We start from the raw sequence: 18,546 nt of genomic DNA, 5'->3' as shown, positions 1-18,546 counted from the left end.
CTTTGTTCAATCAACATTCTCTTCACCACACATAAATATACACAAAAAGTTTGATTTCTATTACTACAAGAAAATTGATGTTTAGCAATAAGAGAAGTTGTTGCCAAAAATATCGTTTGCAACAACATTATACTTCATGCGTTTTTTAAGTTGACTTGTTTCATCATGCATGTTTGACAATGCAATACATTCAAACCTTAGTATGAGCCTATTCTTTTGGACTTATTTTCAGTTAATATTATCAGTTAATTTCAGTTTAGTTTAGTTCATTTTTCTCTGTGATTCAGTTTCTCTCATTTCAATTCATTTAATTTTTGTTCAGTTCAGTTTCTCTTAGTCCAAAATAACAAGATCTATCTCTAATCATCAATAAGTAAAAATCATAAAAAGAGTTGATATTTTGAAAATACACATTGAGACAATTTACCAAGATCTCATATGACTTTTTCCCCCCCTCAAGTATTAAAGAAGTTCTTAGAACTTCAATAACATTTTCTCTTAGTTAGAGAGAGAAATGACATAAAGAAATGTGAGAGAAAAGATAGAGAGAAGGAAGCAGGAATAAGATTGTATTATTACTGATGTCATTATTACAACAATGATTGTCTTATATAGGGCAAAGCAATGATGTGTCCTAACCAATCAGAATTAATCTTACAATATTACAACCAATCATCGGTAAGCTGAGCTATAAAATCTCATAAAAAACTTTAACTACTTCTTAACAGAATAGAAATAGCTAACTAACAAACTTTCTTGTTAGCAAGTGAGCTATAGCATGACTTGTAGTGGTTGAGCTTGCTTCTTGCTGCTCTTGAGCATGCATGTTGCTGCTAAGTCATAACTTCATTACCCCCCTCAAGCTAGAGGAGGACTGAATATCAGTCATACCAAGCTTCGAAATGAGCTTCTCATGCTGGGAAGAAGGTAGAGGTTTAGTAAGAACATCATCTAGTTGTTCTGATGTAGGCATATAAGTTAGTTCAAGTAACCTTTTAAGCACCTTTTCCCTTGTAAAATGTTAGTCTAATTCAATATGCTTAGTGCATTCATGGAAAACAAGATTTCTTCCAATGTGAAGAGCACTTTGGTTGTCACAATTTAAAGTGATTGGCTGTAAATGAAGCACATTAAACTCTTGTAAAGCCTGACTGTCTAGGTGATTTCTGCTGCAGCTGCAGCCATAGCCCTGTACTCAGCTTCACTGGAAGATTTAGAGATGGTGGACTGCTTCTTAGACTTCCATGAAACTAGAGGATTACCAAGCAACAACACATAGCCAGTGACAAACCTTCTGGTGTCATGGCAAGATGTCAGGCTAAGTCAGAGTACGCTTGCAAGGTCAAGTGAGCAGTAGCTCTCAATAAGACACTATGACCAAGAGTGTAGGCCAAGTATCTAAGAACATGATGAAGGGGTTGGAGATGACAATGCCTTGGTTGATGCATAAATTGACTAAGTGTTTGAACAGCAAAACATAGGTCTGGCCAAGTATGTGTTAGAAAAATTAATTTTCCAATAAGGCATATATAATGCTCTGGATTTGCATATAACTTTCCTTCAGTAGCAGTACGTCTTCTTGTAGTAGAAAGAGGTGTCTTGGCCCTTTTAGATACATCAAGACCACATTCGGCTAGTAACTCCTTGCTAAACTTCAGTTGTGTCATAACAATGCCTGCCGAAGAATGTGTTACTTCCATCCCTAGAAAGTAGTTAAGGAAGCCTAGATCCTTAATACTGAACACATCATGTAGATGTTGATTGAGAGTAAAAATAGCATTAATATCATACCTTGTAAGTATTATATCATCCACATAGATTACAACAACAGTAATAGCATCAACAAATTTCTTAAGCAACAATGAATAATCATTTTTGGATTACGCGTAACCTTGCTTGACCGAATCTGCATTCAATCTTGCAAACCACTGTCTGGAAGCCTTTTTAAGGCTATATAGTGATTTGTTCAACTTACAAAGATGGTGAGAAGGGTTAGGAAAGCCCTCTAGTGCCTTCGTAAAAAATTGCTCATGAAGGGTGCCATGGAAAAATGCATTATTAATGTCTAATTGGTGTAATGGCCACTGTTGAGAAGCTACAATAGACAATAAACACCTGATTGTTGTTATCTTCACTACTGGAGAGAAGGTCTCCTTTTAATCTAGCCCATATTTTTTTGTAAAACCTTTTGTTACAAGTCGAGCTTTCAACCTTTCAACTGATCCATTTGCCTTCAATTTCACTTTAAATACCCACTTACAACCAATTCTTGTGTTTAGGAAGAGGAACAAAGTCCCATGTTTGGTTTGCAACAAGAGCATCTAACTCCTTCTGCATATCAGCCACCCAACCAGGGTGTTAACATGCCTCCCAATAGTTAACAGGCTCAGTAATGGTGGAAGTATGAGTGATAAAGCTTGAATAGAAGAGGGTAGTTGATCAAAGCTCAGAATGTTGCACCAATGAGTGACAATATTGTCTATAACCCATATGTAATTACCAAGGTAGGTTGGTTTAGTCTTTACTCTTGTGGTGTGTCTAAGGTCAGTTTTGTAATACCTCGAATTTTCAGAACTTATTTATTATTTAAGTTCAATATTATTTCCACTCAAAATTATTTTTATGATAATGCGATTTTATTTGATAATTGTGTTTATTAAAATAATGATTTCATTTAGTTTTGATTTATTTAATAAGTTTCAATTAAATCATTTATTTATTTTATTATTTATTTCATTATTTCTAAATAATTTAAATCCTTTATTTAGTTGTGGGTATCCTTGTACAAGTTGTCCATATATATTTGCAAAGCCCAAATGCCAAGTCCATAGGCCATGTGTCTTTTAGCCAAAAAGAGAGAGGGTGAAAAGTGATTTCACCATCTTCCTCCCCTCCCTTCTCTCACGTCTGCATTCCAGGAGCCTTTGTCAGTGCAAATTGAAATTCAATCCACAAATTTTAGATTATAGGAGCAAATCAGCCAAAGAGCTACCACCATAGCCCTCACCACTCACCTCCACCATTAATGGAGCTTGACCAAAACTCAAGATTTCTGACCAAACTCCTCTATAGATACTAAACTTTATTCACCAATTTGCTCAAGCAAACAATATCAAAAGGTTTGCTTCAATTCATTTATCTTCTTCCTTAATTTCTAATTTTGATTTTTGAAAGTTAAAAATGAAAATTTACAACTCACCACCAAACACAATTCCTCCGTTCCTTTTCTCCGCCGAAAACCACCGCCTAAAACCACCCTCCCCGTTTGAATTCCGACCTCCAACCGCCAGTACAAAACCTAACTCGCGGTCCGGTAAATCGCGACAAACACCAGCTTTTATCCCACCCTTCGCGGCGTCTGATGTTGCCCCCTAGCCGCGCCAGCCACCACCACACACCACCAACGTCCACTCACGCCCAGTCACCAAACCACCACCTGAATTCCGCCACCTAGCTTCGCCCAAAACTGCCACCACAACTCCTTCGTCTCCTTCGTGCCTCCCTTGTTTTGTCTCCCCTTCTTTCGTTCCTCCTCATTTGTTTCTTAGTTTGATAATATCAAAGTTTTAAAACTCCATTTTCCTTTTCCTTTTTGTTTATTGAGTTTTATTTGTTTTATTTTGTTCACTTTTATTTTTAAAACTAAAATCCATAATTTTCCTAAACTAGCTTACCTAGTTAAGTTAGTATATTTAGATTGACTTAATCTTTTATAACTTGATAATGTTTCTTAATTTTCTAAAATAAAACAAGGAGTATAATAAAGTTAGTTTTCATATTTAAATAATTATCCAAGTTAATAAAAATTAAGTTGAAGTAATTTTTGTGAGTACTTAAAATGATTTCATAAATAATTTGAAAATCATAAACTTTGATTTATGAACCTCTTAAAGATCATTTAGAATTTCTTTAAGTTATTTGAATTATTTAAATTTATATATATATATATATAAAAATGGGGTTATTTAGGAACTAACTTAGATCTCGTTAATATCTATTGTAGACTCCGATTGTGTAGACGAGGCAAACCAGAGTGCTAATCCGTTCGCGAACTTAACTTTTGGGCACGCGTCACGAGATAATCTCGATGTCCATCTAAACATAGATCCCGTTAGTGTAAAATAAATTGATTACATGATTATTATGTGCATATAAAATTTATAAGTATGGATTATAATTATGAATTATCGACTTAATGCGGATTATGAATATGAAGGACAAAATGGACAATTACTATGGATTTCGATTATGAATCATGACTTTGGACGATGTACGACATGACAAAGATGTTTACTATAACGTTATTATCGCCGATTATTATTATCAACTTAATCACTCATCTTTTACTCCTGTTATTAAAACTGCTTAAAATCATTAGTAATGTTATGGTTATGATTATTATTATTATTATTATTATTATTATTATTATTATTATTATTATTATTATTATTATTATTGTTATTATTATTATTATCATTATTATTATTATTGTTATTGTTATTATTATGGAATTTATGGAAATTGGAATTAATAAGAACTTGTGATTATGAATTTGAGTACTAGATGAACTCAAGTGACGATCATGTTTATGAAATGAGCTATTGAAATAGCTATGAATGGATTGAGATTATGATGGATTAAATATGTTCACACTGGATTGAACAAGAGGTAAATATGTACGTGATTTATGTGATGACTTGAATTAAAAGATTTTAATCACGTAAAGTGAAATATCGAAGGGAAATGATGAACAGGTTACCCTGTATATATAAGAGGTTTAGTGGCCCCTACAGGTTCTCTAATTAGTATGCTGATTATTTTGTTACTGTCTTTCTTCTATCTTGTTGTGATCCAAGTAGAAGGGGTGTGCACACTAGGGACTCTATTATTATGGCCATTATGATATATAACACACAAAAAGAAAAGAAAAAATAGAAATTGACAATATTGCTGCGGTTCCTGCCCAAAATCGCAGCAATAGTGTATAACGGATACTTTTTAAAATAAAGTGGGGACTTGAACAACAAAGATTGTTGCGGTTTCCACGTAGGACCGCAACAATATATTAAAATAATTTTAAAAATTATTATTTTAATATATTGCTGTGGTTCGTTATGAAAACCGCAGCAATATTGTCATTAGGGTTTTATAAAACTCAAGGCACCGTTTCATTTCTCACCCTCTCCTTCCTCTCACTTCAGATCTCCCTCTCACCTTCGTTCCACCAAAAAAAATCAATGGGAACTCTCAGTCCACAACCATAAACCTCACCTTCACAATTCAAGCTCGTAGGCTACTCCAACTTCATCCGCGTCAACCCACTCTCCAAGCTTTTCCCCGTCAAACGCTTCCACCACGTCGAGTTCTGGTGCGGCGACGCCTTCCTCTTCCTCACGCTCGACTCATCCTTCCTCTTCCTCACTCTCCTTTCCTCTCTCATCCTTCCTTTCACCGGTCGTTCGTCGATCTCTCCTCTTCCTTACGCTCGACTCGTCGTTCGTCGGCTGTGATGCTAATTCGTCGGCTGTTCGTTGCTCGACTCGCTCCACTCCTCGTTCGCAACCCCCCCTCTCTCCTCAACGTCATCAGCAACAACAACAACATCAACAACGTCGTCGGCCGTCCGGCACCAGCCTCGCTTGCAACAACACGTTCGACTGCTTTCTTTTGACAGTTGGAGTTTTTAACATTTGTTTTCCTCAGATTTAAGTGTTTGTTTATTTTTTTTTCGATTTTCAGATGTTTATTTTGTATTTGTAATATATTTTTTTGTAATTTTTTGTTTTGCTTATTTTTATTTTTGATTTATTAGTGTCACTTGATTTTTATCTATATTTTAATTTTCTCATTGATATCTTGGTTTAATTTTTTCATTGATGCTACTGTTTCTTAGATTTTTCATTGCATTTTCTTAATTTTATAGTTTCTTATGTTTTTAGTTTTTAATTTGTTTTTGTCTGTTATATTTCAGTTTTGATTTTGTATTGGGTGTGTGTAACAGTGAATTATTGTAGCTATGACCATATTATAATGGTACTATAACTAAAAAAAAAATTATGCTCGAGAAATTTTAAAAAAAAAAAAATTTTTTTTTACCTACCCAGCGTCTATTGCTGCGGTTTTATGAAGAAAACCGCAGCAATATGACGTATTATTATGATGTAAAATATTAATATTGCTGCGGTTTTTTCCCATGAACCGCAGCAATATAATAATTACATATTGCTGCCCTCTTAATTGTTGCGCGCCCGAAACCGCAGCAATAGGCCACTTTTTTACCGCAGCAAATAGCATTTATTCTACTAGTGGTATAAGAGGTTCAGCGGCCCCTACAGGTTCTCTAATTAGTATGCTGATTATTCTATTACTGTATTTCTTCTATCTTGTTGTGATCCAAGTAGAAGGGGTGTGCACACTAGGGACTCTATTATTATGGCCATTATGATATATGTAGGTGGTTACAGGGGTTTGCCCCAGCCTACAAGTAGGTGGTTACAGGGGTTCATCCCGGCCTACAATGTTGAAGTAAGTGGTTACAGGGGGATTGACCCTGGCTTACTGGCTTTCTCTTTCCTCTCCTTGAATAACGGGATTAATTGAATTAATTATGTGATTCTACAGTGTACACATATGTGTATATGTGTTATGACTTTTAAAACTATTAATCTACTATTTTACAAAGTATTTTCAACTTAAGTATTTTACGGGATGGAGTTGGAATTACTCAATTTTTCTGATTTTTGGGAGTTTGTCTCCCTTATCTCTTTTCAATGTATTTTTGCAGGTGGGTGATCGATGGGGGAACAAAAGGGAGATCATTTAGAGTTGTCATCCACTTAGCATATGATTAGCTTCCGCTGGAACTCTAAAGCACTTAAGTAATTAATAATGTTTAATGAACGATTCACTTGGTTGTAAGGATTAATGAATTTTAGTTTTGTTAGTTTTTAATTTAGCCTTGCATTTATTTTCAAGGAGATAAGTTCAGCGGTAACGCCACCCGTCGAGTCGAACCCTCATGGATTTTTCCCTCAAATCTCTAGTTTCGTCAATTAAAGAAGGGTTCGGGTCAGCGGGGGTGTTGCAAGTTTGAGAAGTATTAGAAGTGGAGTTAGGTTGAAGAGAAGAATCGGGTTAACTAGGTTGAGTATGTATATTCAGTGAGGGATTAGAATTTGTGTTTATGGGGAAGAAGTTGGTATATTAGGTGGTGGTGAAGGTGAAAACTGAGATGTATCAGGAAACATTAAAGGCTCATGGACATCAAAATCCAAATTAAGATCAACTGTATTGTCATCATGGAGGAATATATGATGTGAGGATGATGGAGTAGTAGTAAGGGAGAATTGAAAAGAGAGATGAAGTTCATAAAAGATGACATCTCTAGAGATGTTAATCATCACTGACAGTTAAAAACCAAGCAAATCCATCACGTGTCTTGTTTTTATAGGGCCCCCATGTATCAACATGTACTAGATTAAAGCATTTAAGTGAAGTAGTAGTACTCACAGGAAAAAGGAGTCTGGTTTGCCTTACCTTAGGACAAATGGATTATATTGAATCACAAGCAACATGATGAGAGAAATTAGCATTCACTAGATGCACTTTATTAGAATGGCATATGACCTAACCTGAGGTGCCACAATTTTGCTTCTTTAGAGTTAGCTATCAAGTTTTCCGAATGGCTTGTAGCATCATTATTTATTGCACAAGAGTCTTTGTAAAACTGCTCTTCATTGACAGCATATAGGCCAGCACTAACTTACAAAGGACCACCGAGTGATGTAATGTGGGATCCTGAAGTAAACACAGGTCAGATGTAAAAGTGACATGACAATTCATGTCTGAATAGATCTTGTGAATGGATAATAAGTTGAACTTGAATCCTAGAACATGTAACACCTTGTTAAGAGCGATTCCATTGTCAAACTCCACCTTGCATATATGTTCTACTATCACTGTTTTCCATCAGTAATGGTGATAATGTTAGGCATTTTATCATATTTTTCATAGGATGAAAATAAATCCAAGTTGGTGCAAATCTAAGTTGTGGCCCCGCTGTCTATGATCCATTTGGAGTTAGAATAAGTAATAAGGCATGTACCTGCAATATGAGTAGAGCTATTTGCAGCAGAATCTTCATCTCCAGGCTTATTTGTAGAAGAAATCAGCTACAGCATATTGTTAAATTGCTCCTCAGGTATATGTGTAACACTTGTTCCTGCATCATTATCATTATCTTGAGCCATAGCTGCAACACTCTTAGTCTTACCTTTGTTCTATGAAGGATAACCATGAATTTTCTAGCAATTATCCATGGTGTGTCCAACTCTCTTGCAATAGTCACATGACTTCTTGCTTGCACCTCCAACTACAATCTTCTTTCCAGAATAATGCTGCTGAAAAACATGTCTAGGCTTATTGTAGGTCTTGCCTGCAAAACATTCTACTGTTGTATAAGCATAAACCTGTCCATGTGTGACATTAATTGTAGTTTGCCTCTGCTTCTCATCTTGTACCAGCAGTCTATATGCCAAGGACAACTTTGGTATAGCTGCATCATGAAAATATTGGTCCTACCATTTGCATACTTAGGATCTAATTTCATCAATAGTTGTATAAGCCTATTTTCATCTTGTTACTCCATGAATTTCTGTCTTAGATTGCATTCACAGCCACCACAAGTACAGGAAGGCAATGGCCTCATTGCAGTCAACTCATGCCATATTCCCTTGATTTGAGTGAAATAGTTAGTCACTGAGGATGAACCTTGTGAAAGTTCACTTAGATTTTGCTGAAGAGAAGAGAATTGAGGTCTTGAGGTTTGTGAAAACCTTTCCTCAAGGTCTTTCCAGATTTCAGCAGTTGTACTTAAGTAGATCACGCTCTTAATAATACTAGATTCTAAAGACCTTAGTATGTATGAGATTATAATATCATTGCAATGTTCCCAAGTTTTGTGGTCTTTATCAGTAGATGATGGCTTAGGTAAGCTTCCATTAATGAAACTCAATTTGCTCTTCACAGACAATGCAATCATCATACTTGTGTTCCATTCTCCATAACACTCACCATTAAATTTTTCAGAAATTAATGGAAGTAAAGTGTTCTCACTAGGATGAATAAAGTAAGGACTCAAAGGATCTTGAATAGGAGAAATATATGTTGATGTAGTGGAAGATTTAGTCATTGTATCAACAATTTTGCTGAAGCTTTCTTTCAAATTTTGAAAAGATTGAAATGATTAAGAAATTTATCAAGGAATTTTAACCTCGATTTATCTCAAAGAATCTAGAAATATCAAAGAAAGGAGAAATCCAACAATCAAAGCAACGAATTAAGCTAAGATTTGAGATAGAAAACCTGAGATTTACACGTTTTTTTACTTTTTGTAGTTTGTTTTACCTACATATTCTTCAACTTTTGTTGAATTTAAGGATCTTTTATGTGATCTTGCTCTGATACCATAAAGAAGTTCTTAGAACTTCAACAATATTTTTAGTTAGAGAGAGAAATGACGGAAAGAAATGTGAGAGAAAAGATAAAGAGAAGGAAGGAATTAGATTGTATTATTATTGATGTTATTATTACAATAATGATTGTCTTATATAGGGCAAAGCAACGATGTGTCCTAACCAATCAAAATATAGCTTACAATATCACAACCAATCATTAATAAGCTAAGGTGTACAATCTCATAACAAAATTTAACCTGAACTTCTATTCATCGCCCCCCAAAAAAATTGAAATTACATTTATAACCTTTTCTTTTTTTCCCCTAAACTACCACCCTCCACCTCTTGCCATACAACCACCACCACCATCCACCTCTTGCCATTATAGTACAACAGGGACGTTCCCTACCACCACAACCACCCACACATTTTCTTTTCTTTTTTTCCCTAGACCACCACCCTCCACTTCTTGCCAGGCAGCTACCATCCAGCCCAGACGTTCACCCATGGCAAAAAAAAATCCGCATGGTTTTCGCGTGGGTGGCTGCAGTGGAGGACGTCGCGGGAGGTAGGCAATGGTAGTGGAGGTTGCAGGTGGCAGTGGGAAGGTAGATGGTGGTGGATGGTGTGGAAAAGAGGAGAGGAAGAAATGGCAGTGGGAAGTTAGGTGATGGTGGTGGTGGGTGGTGTGGAAAAGAGGAGAGGGTGAAATGGCTGTGGGGAGGTAGGTGGGGGTCGGTGTGTGGTGTGGAAAAGAGAAAATGGTGAAATGATCTATAAAAATAAATTTGGGGCGATTTTAAATAATTTCAGGGCGATGTTTAACAATCCCCACTTTAACTACTTCTTAACAGAATAGAAATAGCTAACTAACAAACTATCGTGTTAGCACGTGAGCTGTAGCATGACTTGTAGTGGTTGAGCGTGCTTCTTGCTGTTCTTGAGTCATAACTTCATTAAAATCACAAAAAATAATCAAAGTAGAGTATTGATCCATCCGGGCTGAGGTGAAGTTCAAGTATACCGAGTCACCACGCCAATTTTGAATCTTGTCAATATTATCAAACTAAAAACTCAAATAAAACAAAGATACAATATTAGATTCCAAAATTTAATATAATAAATCTAGATTAAATTAGATCTCAAATCAAAAATCAATCCATTCAGATCAACTTTGCGAATGTCTAATAAATTAATTACATCCAATTTACAGTGTAAAATCGTAGAATTCAACGCCACCAAATTGACTCATTGTTAAAAATAAAAAAGGGGACATCTTGCGGGGAAGGCAATAAATAATAATACAATATTGTAATTTATGTGTAGCCAAACCCAAATACACACATTTCCCTAATCCTTTACCCCTTTTTATCACGTAGCCCAATCACTTCTAACCCGCGTCCATACCGAGCGTCAAAGAAACGGTGCTACTTTTTCTTTACATTTCTACTCTTTCTCTCTATCTTCCTTACTTTTCTTTCTTTCTTCCTCCAATCAATAATCATCAAAATCCAAATCCATTTTCTAGAAACAAACAAACAGTCTCCAATTTGCAGGAATCCCCAAATATTATTAATAATTAATAATAATTATTTTTACTCGTACTTGGTTGATTCTCAAACTCTGCAAAATTGGGTTGTTGCAGCAACACCCATTCGATTAATGGCTTGCTTTTAATTTCTGTCTTTACTAATTCCTCCACCACAATTAATTCACTCACACAAATCTTGTTGAAGTGGTATTTATTGTGATAGTTGGTCTTCTCAACGGCTTCTACAAGGGACTGCTTTTAATTCCCATAAGACTTCTGAACTTTTCTGTTTTCTTTCTTGCACAAATCAACCTCATGAACACGGAAACCCTCCAGAATTGATTGCAGATTGAAGAAGAAGATGAAAGTTTTGATTTTTAAATTTGCAATTTTCTGCGTTTTCATTTCAGTAGCAAAAGCAAATGACAATTCAACAACTTGCCGAAGGTATTGCAACGGAACAACAGTAAATTACCCATTTGGATTCTCTAATAGTTGCGAATTTCAATTGAATTGTACATATGATGGAAGAATGGAATTCATGGGATATCAACTTAGAAACATAACATGGAATTCTATTTCACTTAATCTGACAGCAAATTGCAGCCGTCCAATTCGTCAAATCCGACGTTTGTTCGGGAAAAACTACGCGTTGACGGCAAGAAATGGGTTACTCTTACAACATTGTAGTACGCCGTTAAATGGGTGTGTACTTCCGGCGAGTTTAGTGGAGAGTAGATTTCAGAGGTGTGATGAGAGGAGAGAGAATATGAGTTGTTTTGCGACGGAGAATCCAATAGGTGGAGGTGGAATTTTGAGGTACGAGGATGTTAATAGTACTGGGTGTACTATGTTGTTTTCGTCGATTGTTGTTGATGATTCTGGTGCTGTAAATGATTCCGACGCTTTACTTGAGTTTCAGACGCTTCAGTTGAGTTGGTGGCTTACTGGCACGTGTCTTTGTGATGTTAACGCTGTTTGTAATCCTGTTGGAGCTTCCGGTTACCAGTGTCGCTGTAATACGGGTTTCTCCGGTGATGGGTTTGTCAATGGAGTAGGTTGCCATAATGGTGAGTGTTTATATTTGTTTTCTTCATTAATTTTTATATTATTTTATTGCATTTCCTAATTTTGACGTTTTTGGCTTGTTTGGTAATGATAATCATGATAATGAGTTCTTTATGTTGATTTTTTATAAATAAATTTCCTATGCTAATGCTGGTTTTTCTTCCAAAAATTTATTACCATCTATTACTGTATTGGAGATGTACTTGTTTGAGATATGATGTTCCATCACTATTGGTATTTACCTATATTTTTCTATAATCAGTTGAGATCTCTTGTTCGTTGTATATTTCATTTTGTGTTCCAAACGTCTCTCTTCTTTTGATACATTATAAAAAATTGTTGATATAATAGTATGCTGTGTAGCTCGAATGCGGGCTTGTTCTTTTCGGCTTAAACAACTGAATTGAATTGAACTGAAATGAATAGTGATATGTGAGAGTAAAAATATTGTCTAGAGCTGAATTGAACTGAATTGAACTGAATTGAAGTGAAAATAAGTTGGAAAGAACAGACCCTACTTCTTTTAGGTCACATACCTGTGCACGTACCCATTCATAAAATTCTTCGAACCCGACTTGTATCCGTGTGCAAGCTAGCTGGTGTAAGTTGCCCAAAAAAATAAAATAAAGAGATGTGATATGTCACGAGGAAGAGTATAGGCACACAGAATGGGACTGAAGATTATCTTTGAACCATAATTACATATTAAATTAATAATTACTACCAGTTAATTCCGGCTATAAGACGAGAGAATATGTTTTGTTTAAGCTTGTTTATGTTTTTTTTAATCTTTTCAAGCAATCTATGTCTGGTGACCCGTTGATTTTGTCTTTTTTGTTGTTGAGTTGATGAAGTTGGGTGTTTGTGAGTGGTTATGAGCAGCCTATTTGCCTTTTTGTGATAAGATGGAAACTGGACAAACTTGACTAACTTTGGATTTATAAAAAGTGGATTTTTCGTCTACCTAATAGGATATGGAATTGGATGCATAACTGCAACGATATCAAGTATTAGTAAACGGGAACCATTGAAAATGCATTATCTTTTCCATACACTAAATCCAAATAAAAGGAAAAAATTAAATTAATCTTAGAGTTTGATGGAGATTTCTACGAAATTGATGGGTTAATAATAGGTGCACATGGGATGGGTTTGGTATAATTTTGTTTAATTAAATTAATATATGGTTAGGCATTGACATTAGCAAATGAATATATTATGCTGTTTGATTGGTCAAAGAGAGGCATGAGTGTTCAAAAATGTAGGGATTCATGTGCATGATATTTGACTATAATACAAAATAATTCATTGTGACAATGTTTTGTGCCGTGGGCAACAACAAAACCTCAGGCGACTATTCTTCCTACACCTTTATGTCACCTCAAGAAAAAAGGAGTAACGGTTTGAAAAGTAATACAGCCGTTGTTTGGTTTGTATTGGATCAACAATGAATGCCTATGTTACCTCAACCTTAAATACTCGTGTTCTATCCTCGACACTTTAGCATAAGTATGGATAGATTGAATACTTGAACACTTTATTTTAGGACAAAATTATAAAAAAGTTTATAGGTAGACAAGTCGTTTCGACAAGTAGATGTATACTAGCTCATGATTTCTTTTTCTATGTAGGAATATTTTTCGACGCTTTTGTTGTGTCTTTTTGTGTAGTCAAACAAAGCCTTCGTGCAATCTAGTGTAGGTTATCGACCAGAGAATACTTATTTGGACTGAGTTCTTAGATGTTTTCTACTTTTTCATGATGTCCTGTGTGATTGGTGAGTTTGTCCTATTGCTGTGGGGGTTCATTGCTGGACCTTCAGTGAGGAAATGTCAAAAGCAGCAGTATTTGATGACATTTGATAATAGATTCTGGTTTGTTTTTAGCTTAGCTGATCAAAATTCAAGAGCCTAATTTTTCATTTTTCTCAATTACATTGCCAAGGGGTAATTCAATCAATGGACAAATCTGTCATAACCTCTTTAATTGAAGGTTGTTTATAAGGAAAATATAATAATTGTGTGTTCAAATTCTCAATGACTTAATTTGAAATAATGAAATTGAAATGAAGTGTTTGAAGCCAAAGATTTAAAACCATGGAACTGTACTTCAAATAGCCAATATATAAGGAGTACTTCGTTTGACTTGGTATAGGGCGAAAGACTAATCGAATCGAATGGTGTCTCCCTCCCTCCCCCTCTTGCAAGTAAATCAGAACATAGGAAGTATTTTTGAAGTGACATATCATATCTTCTCATTTGAAATTTCCAACCCATATGATATCCATCACGAATCTAGCTTCATGTTTTACATGCTATTGTTCCTCTCGTGAGTCTTCTGCTTCCATATTTTTTTGGCTAAGTAGTGTGGTTGAATTCGACAATTATGAAATGCAGAATTTTACTCTAAGCACAAGAGTTGGAATTGAAATTCATTATTTAACATTCCAACATTTCCTACATGGGTCAATCAGATGCCTGGGGGGTAACTAAATCAAAGGACTGGACTATTAAAGTACAAGATCGTTTACAAGGAACTTCAGAATAAAGTCTTCTTTCTAATTTACATGGAGTGTTTCCTACATATCGTCCCTGACCCAATGGTGAATGAGTGAAATTGAATTTCTTTTTGCTGGATTGTCTATGTATCTGTACTACTACAAGTAGATGCTTTCTTATACTTTCATCATCATTCATTATGGCGTAAGAGATTAGGTAACGAGCTGTGGTAAAATCAATGCTATAAAGAACATACTTGGGTTGAAATGCATCAGACAATCAAATGGAACCGTACAAGTAGAATTACACACTAACACAATCATTCCTTCAATATGCTTAGGTAGGATTTGCTTAAAACATCGATCCATGGTGTGGCCTCTCCCTTTACAATGTTTACAAAACTTATCCATTTTCTCCTTTTTTCAATCTCTCTTGTTGGGATTAGAAAAATTCTTCTGTGATGGAAAGACTCTATTCACTCTTTGTGCTGCCATAGCACTACTTTCAGCAGTAAACTAAGTAGAATCAGCATTAACCTCCTTTTGCTTTTCAATTTGTTGCACAATTGAAAAAGCACGATTAATTGTAGGAATAGGATCCATAGACAAGATGTTGGAGATAGTAGTATGAAAACCACTATTCAATCCAAGTAGAAACTGCATCAACTTATCCTCAGCCTCCAAATCTTGCAGTTTCTTCAAAATATTACATGAACAAGAACCTAAAGCACTACAAGAACAAACAAGAAATGTCTTCAAACTTTGTAACTTATCCCAAGGTTTCTTAATCTTGCCATAATAAGCAATGATTGACATATTTTCTTGTTCTAGTAACTCTATCTCTTTCTTCAACTGATATACTAATGGTCCATTAGATTGACCAAAATGTTCTTGCAATTCATTCCACAATTCAGCTAAATTCTCCTTGAATCCAAACTCATTAGCCAATTCAGAACTCATTGAGCTCAAAATCCAACTCATAACCATGTAATCAACACGTTTCCATTTTGAAAACTTTTATCCTTTTCATCTGACTTTTTTATTGTTCCATTGATAAATCCTTTATTCTTTGCAATTAATGCTCTCCTCACTGTTCTACTCCAACGCATGAAATTATTACCAACAAATACAACAGTAAGCCAATAACAAGCGAAGATGTAGGGTTATCAGAAGTGGAAATGAAAGTAGGATCATCAGTACCTCCATTATCACCATTTCCTCCATTACCTCCATTGAGCGAAACTTCAGAGTCTTGTGCCATTAAATCTTCAATTAAATTGATTAGTTCTTGAAATCGAGAAATTTCTAATCAATTTCAAACAAATTCGTCTTCAATTCAGAATTTCTAACAATCGCAAATCAACAATTGTTAAAGAATTTCTCAGAATTATATCTTCAATTCAAAACAATGAGCGAACCTCAATCTCATGAGAGAGATTAATGCTCTGATACCATAAAGAAATTAAGAGTATGAAATCATCTTATTGAGTGTAGAAGAAAACCACAGAGAAAGTTATACAATCTTGTGAGAGAAAGAAACGTAATAATCTCTAATACAGCTGATTATTACAGAAACTATGTATTTATACTAGAGGTTGTTATAACTCTAATAAACTCTAACTAATCAGCTAACTAACATGCTGAGTCAGCAAATATATTAATAAATGCAGCTTATACAATCTATTATCAAACAAGCTTACAATGTGTATCAGTAATACTAGAAAAATGTTCGGTCTTCTGTGTTTTCTGATCATTCTTTTTCTTGGACCTTTGGACAGATTCAATGGCAGATACTCAGCCTGTCGCAAACGAAGTTGGAGGAATAACATATCCTGTTCTTATTGGAGGTAGACTATCTTTCTAATAACTGAATTTTTCAATCATTAACATTTGCGAACATAGTTTAAAAGTCAAAAAATTTGTAGGCATTGTTGCCGGTGCTGCTGCTATGGCAATCCTGGCTAGTATATGCTACTTTTGTCGGTGTCGCTCCATTTTTTCAAAAAGACAGACAAGTGCAAGGCACCTTCTTTCTGATGCTGCTGGTAACACTCCTGTTCCGCTGTATCCTTACAAGGAGATTGAGAGAGCCACACATGGCTTTTCTGACAAGCAACGATTAGGAACTGGTGCATATGGTACAGTTTATGCTGGAAGACTTCACAACAGTGACTATGTGGCTATCAAAAAGCTTAAACATCGAGATATGGATAGTATTGATCTCGTTATGAATGAAATTAAGCTCCTTTCCTCTGTCAGTCACCCAAACCTTGTCCGTCTTCTTGGTTGCTGCATAGAAAACGGCGAGCAGATCCTTGTGTATGAATATATGGCCAATGGAACTCTTTCCCAGCATCTGCAGAGAGAGAGAGAGAATGGAAAGCCCCTTCCTTGGACTGTACGCCTTACCATTGCATCAGAAACGGCCCAAGCCATATCCTATCTTCACTCAGCCATGAATCCTCCCATTTACCACAGAGACATAAAATCAAGCAATATATTATTAGATTTTGATTATACATCAAAAGTAGCAGATTTTGGTCTTTCGAGACTTGGGATGATGGAATTATCCCATATCTCAACTGCTCCTCAGGGGACTCCGGGATATGTAGATCCTCAATACCATCAGAACTTCCATCTTTCTGACAAAAGTGATGTTTACAGTTTTGGGGTAGTTTTAGTGGAGATTATAACTGCAATGAAAGTGGTAGATTTTAACCGGCCTCATACTGAGATAAACTTAGCTGCCCTTGCTATTGACAGGATAGGAAAAGGACGCATTGATGAGATCATTGATCCATTTATCGAGCTGCACCGGGATGCTTGGACTCTTGCTACTGTTCATAAGGTGGCGGAGCTTGCTTTTAGATGCCTAGCTTATCACAGAGACATGAGGCCATCGATGATGGAAGTTGCTGATGAACTAGAGCAAATCAGGCAAAGTGGATGGGCCCCTCTGGAGGATTATGTGTGTATAGGATCATCGGTTGCATCTTCTTGTTCCTCACCTTTTCATGGAAGTGAGAGATCACTTGGTGGTTTATCAATGAAGAAGTCAGTAGGAAGCCAAAGACTTATTGTTCCACAGAAAGCAATGGATCATCTAGCTGCATTAGAGGAGGGGAAAGATAGTTCACCTGTATCAGTTCATGAACCTTGGTTCAGTGAACAAAGCTCACCTTCAACAAATAGTTTGTTGGATAATGTAATTCAGTGAGCCCAACTCGACTGTGTTGTCGTATAATGTGCATAACTATCAATTTTGCTGCTTATTCTGATTGTACATGGATTTTGTTTGTCCTCTTATTGTCCACACAAGGGGTGGTACATATTGAGAACTCAAGTGAAGTTTTTAAACAAATGTAGGACATTATATTGTAGGATGTGTATTGTATATGCCTAAGAGATCACTTATCGGTCCACATTATTAATTTCACCACATCCATGAGACCATGACCCCCTCTTAGAACTCCCCTAGATTATATATACCGATGACCGTACCAAGGCATCAAATGGTCACTATTTTAGTACCTTTTGAAGACTTGTGAGAGGAGAAAGATGAAGAGCAAGGAGGTGACAAGGTTGATTGGTATCGATTTATATAGAAGAAAAATGGCGACCAAGTACGTGGCTATGAATGGGAATGGTAGCATATATGTAGAATTGACAAGGTTTGATTTCATATAAATTACGACTTCTTTCAAATCGAAAATGATATGTCAAATTGTATAATATGATCAATTGATTAAATAGTTTGTTTTAAGTACATTGATTTTATGTTTGTTTTTTGTCTCAATTATTTTGTGTTTACGACAGTTTCAATTATGTTATGTGATTATGTCGTGGGAAAGATTGCTAGCCCGGCTCTTTATGCAACCACACAAACCAAAGGACACGATAACGCTCAAATGGATCTAGGAAAGCGGAATATTAAACTTAGGTGCCTTGGAATCTTGCAATAACTATATTTTTCATTAGCTATTTCTATGAAAAAT

General features: G+C 35.6%; 2 protein-coding genes across 2 annotated transcripts; one reads left to right on the top strand and one right to left on the bottom strand.

Annotated features, from left to right (window-relative positions):
* Positions 1-1,155: 1,155 nt before the first annotated feature.
* Positions 1,156-9,190, bottom strand: LOC109135170 (uncharacterized). The gene is made up of 4 exons (XM_048647157.1): positions 8,689-9,190; positions 8,331-8,554; positions 8,105-8,171; positions 1,156-1,250 (listed from the first exon to the last, which is right to left on the bottom strand). The coding sequence occupies exons 1-4, from the start codon at positions 9,188-9,190 to the stop codon at positions 1,156-1,158; spliced, it is 888 nt and encodes a 295-aa protein (XP_048503114.1).
* Positions 9,191-10,811: 1,621 nt separating this feature from the next.
* On the top strand, positions 10,812-18,332 carry LOC104896001 (wall-associated receptor kinase-like 14). Its single transcript, XM_010682663.4, has 3 exons — positions 10,812-12,056; positions 16,330-16,398; positions 16,477-18,332. Exons 1-3 carry the CDS (start codon positions 11,348-11,350, stop codon positions 17,766-17,768), a joined length of 2,070 nt encoding a protein of 689 aa, XP_010680965.1. The 5' UTR covers positions 10,812-11,347; the 3' UTR covers positions 17,769-18,332.
* The last annotated feature ends 214 nt before the right edge of the window (positions 18,333-18,546 follow it).

This window comes from Beta vulgaris, chromosome 6, assembly GCF_026745355.1.
Source record: "Beta vulgaris subsp. vulgaris cultivar EL10 chromosome 6, EL10.2, whole genome shotgun sequence".
NCBI classification, from domain to species: Eukaryota; Viridiplantae; Streptophyta; class Magnoliopsida; order Caryophyllales; family Amaranthaceae; genus Beta; species Beta vulgaris.
This window is presented reverse-complemented; position numbering and strand designations above follow the sequence as displayed.

What these genes read in the sequence shown, in the direction of transcription:
- LOC109135170 (XM_048647157.1), bottom strand. Translation starts at nt 9,190, where the DNA reads ATGACTAAATCTTCCACTACATCAACATATATTTCTCCTATTCAAGAT. An exon ending in AATGAGGCCATTGCCTTCCT is followed by an intron (nt 8,555 to 8,688) that starts GTACTTGTGGTG and finishes TTCATGATGCAG; the next exon opens with CTATACCAAAGTTGTCCTTG. An exon ending in CATGTGACTATTGCAAGAGA is followed by an intron (nt 8,172 to 8,330) that starts GTTGGACACACC and finishes AATATGCTGTAG; the next exon opens with CTGATTTCTTCTACAAATAA.
- LOC104896001 (XM_010682663.4), top strand. Translation starts at nt 11,348, where the DNA reads ATGAAAGTTTTGATTTTTAAATTTGCAATTTTCTGCGTTTTCATTTCA. An exon ending in TGGAGTAGGTTGCCATAATG is followed by an intron (nt 12,057 to 16,329) that starts GTGAGTGTTTAT and finishes ACCTTTGGACAG; the next exon opens with ATTCAATGGCAGATACTCAG. An exon ending in ATATCCTGTTCTTATTGGAG is followed by an intron (nt 16,399 to 16,476) that starts GTAGACTATCTT and finishes AAAAATTTGTAG; the next exon opens with GCATTGTTGCCGGTGCTGCT.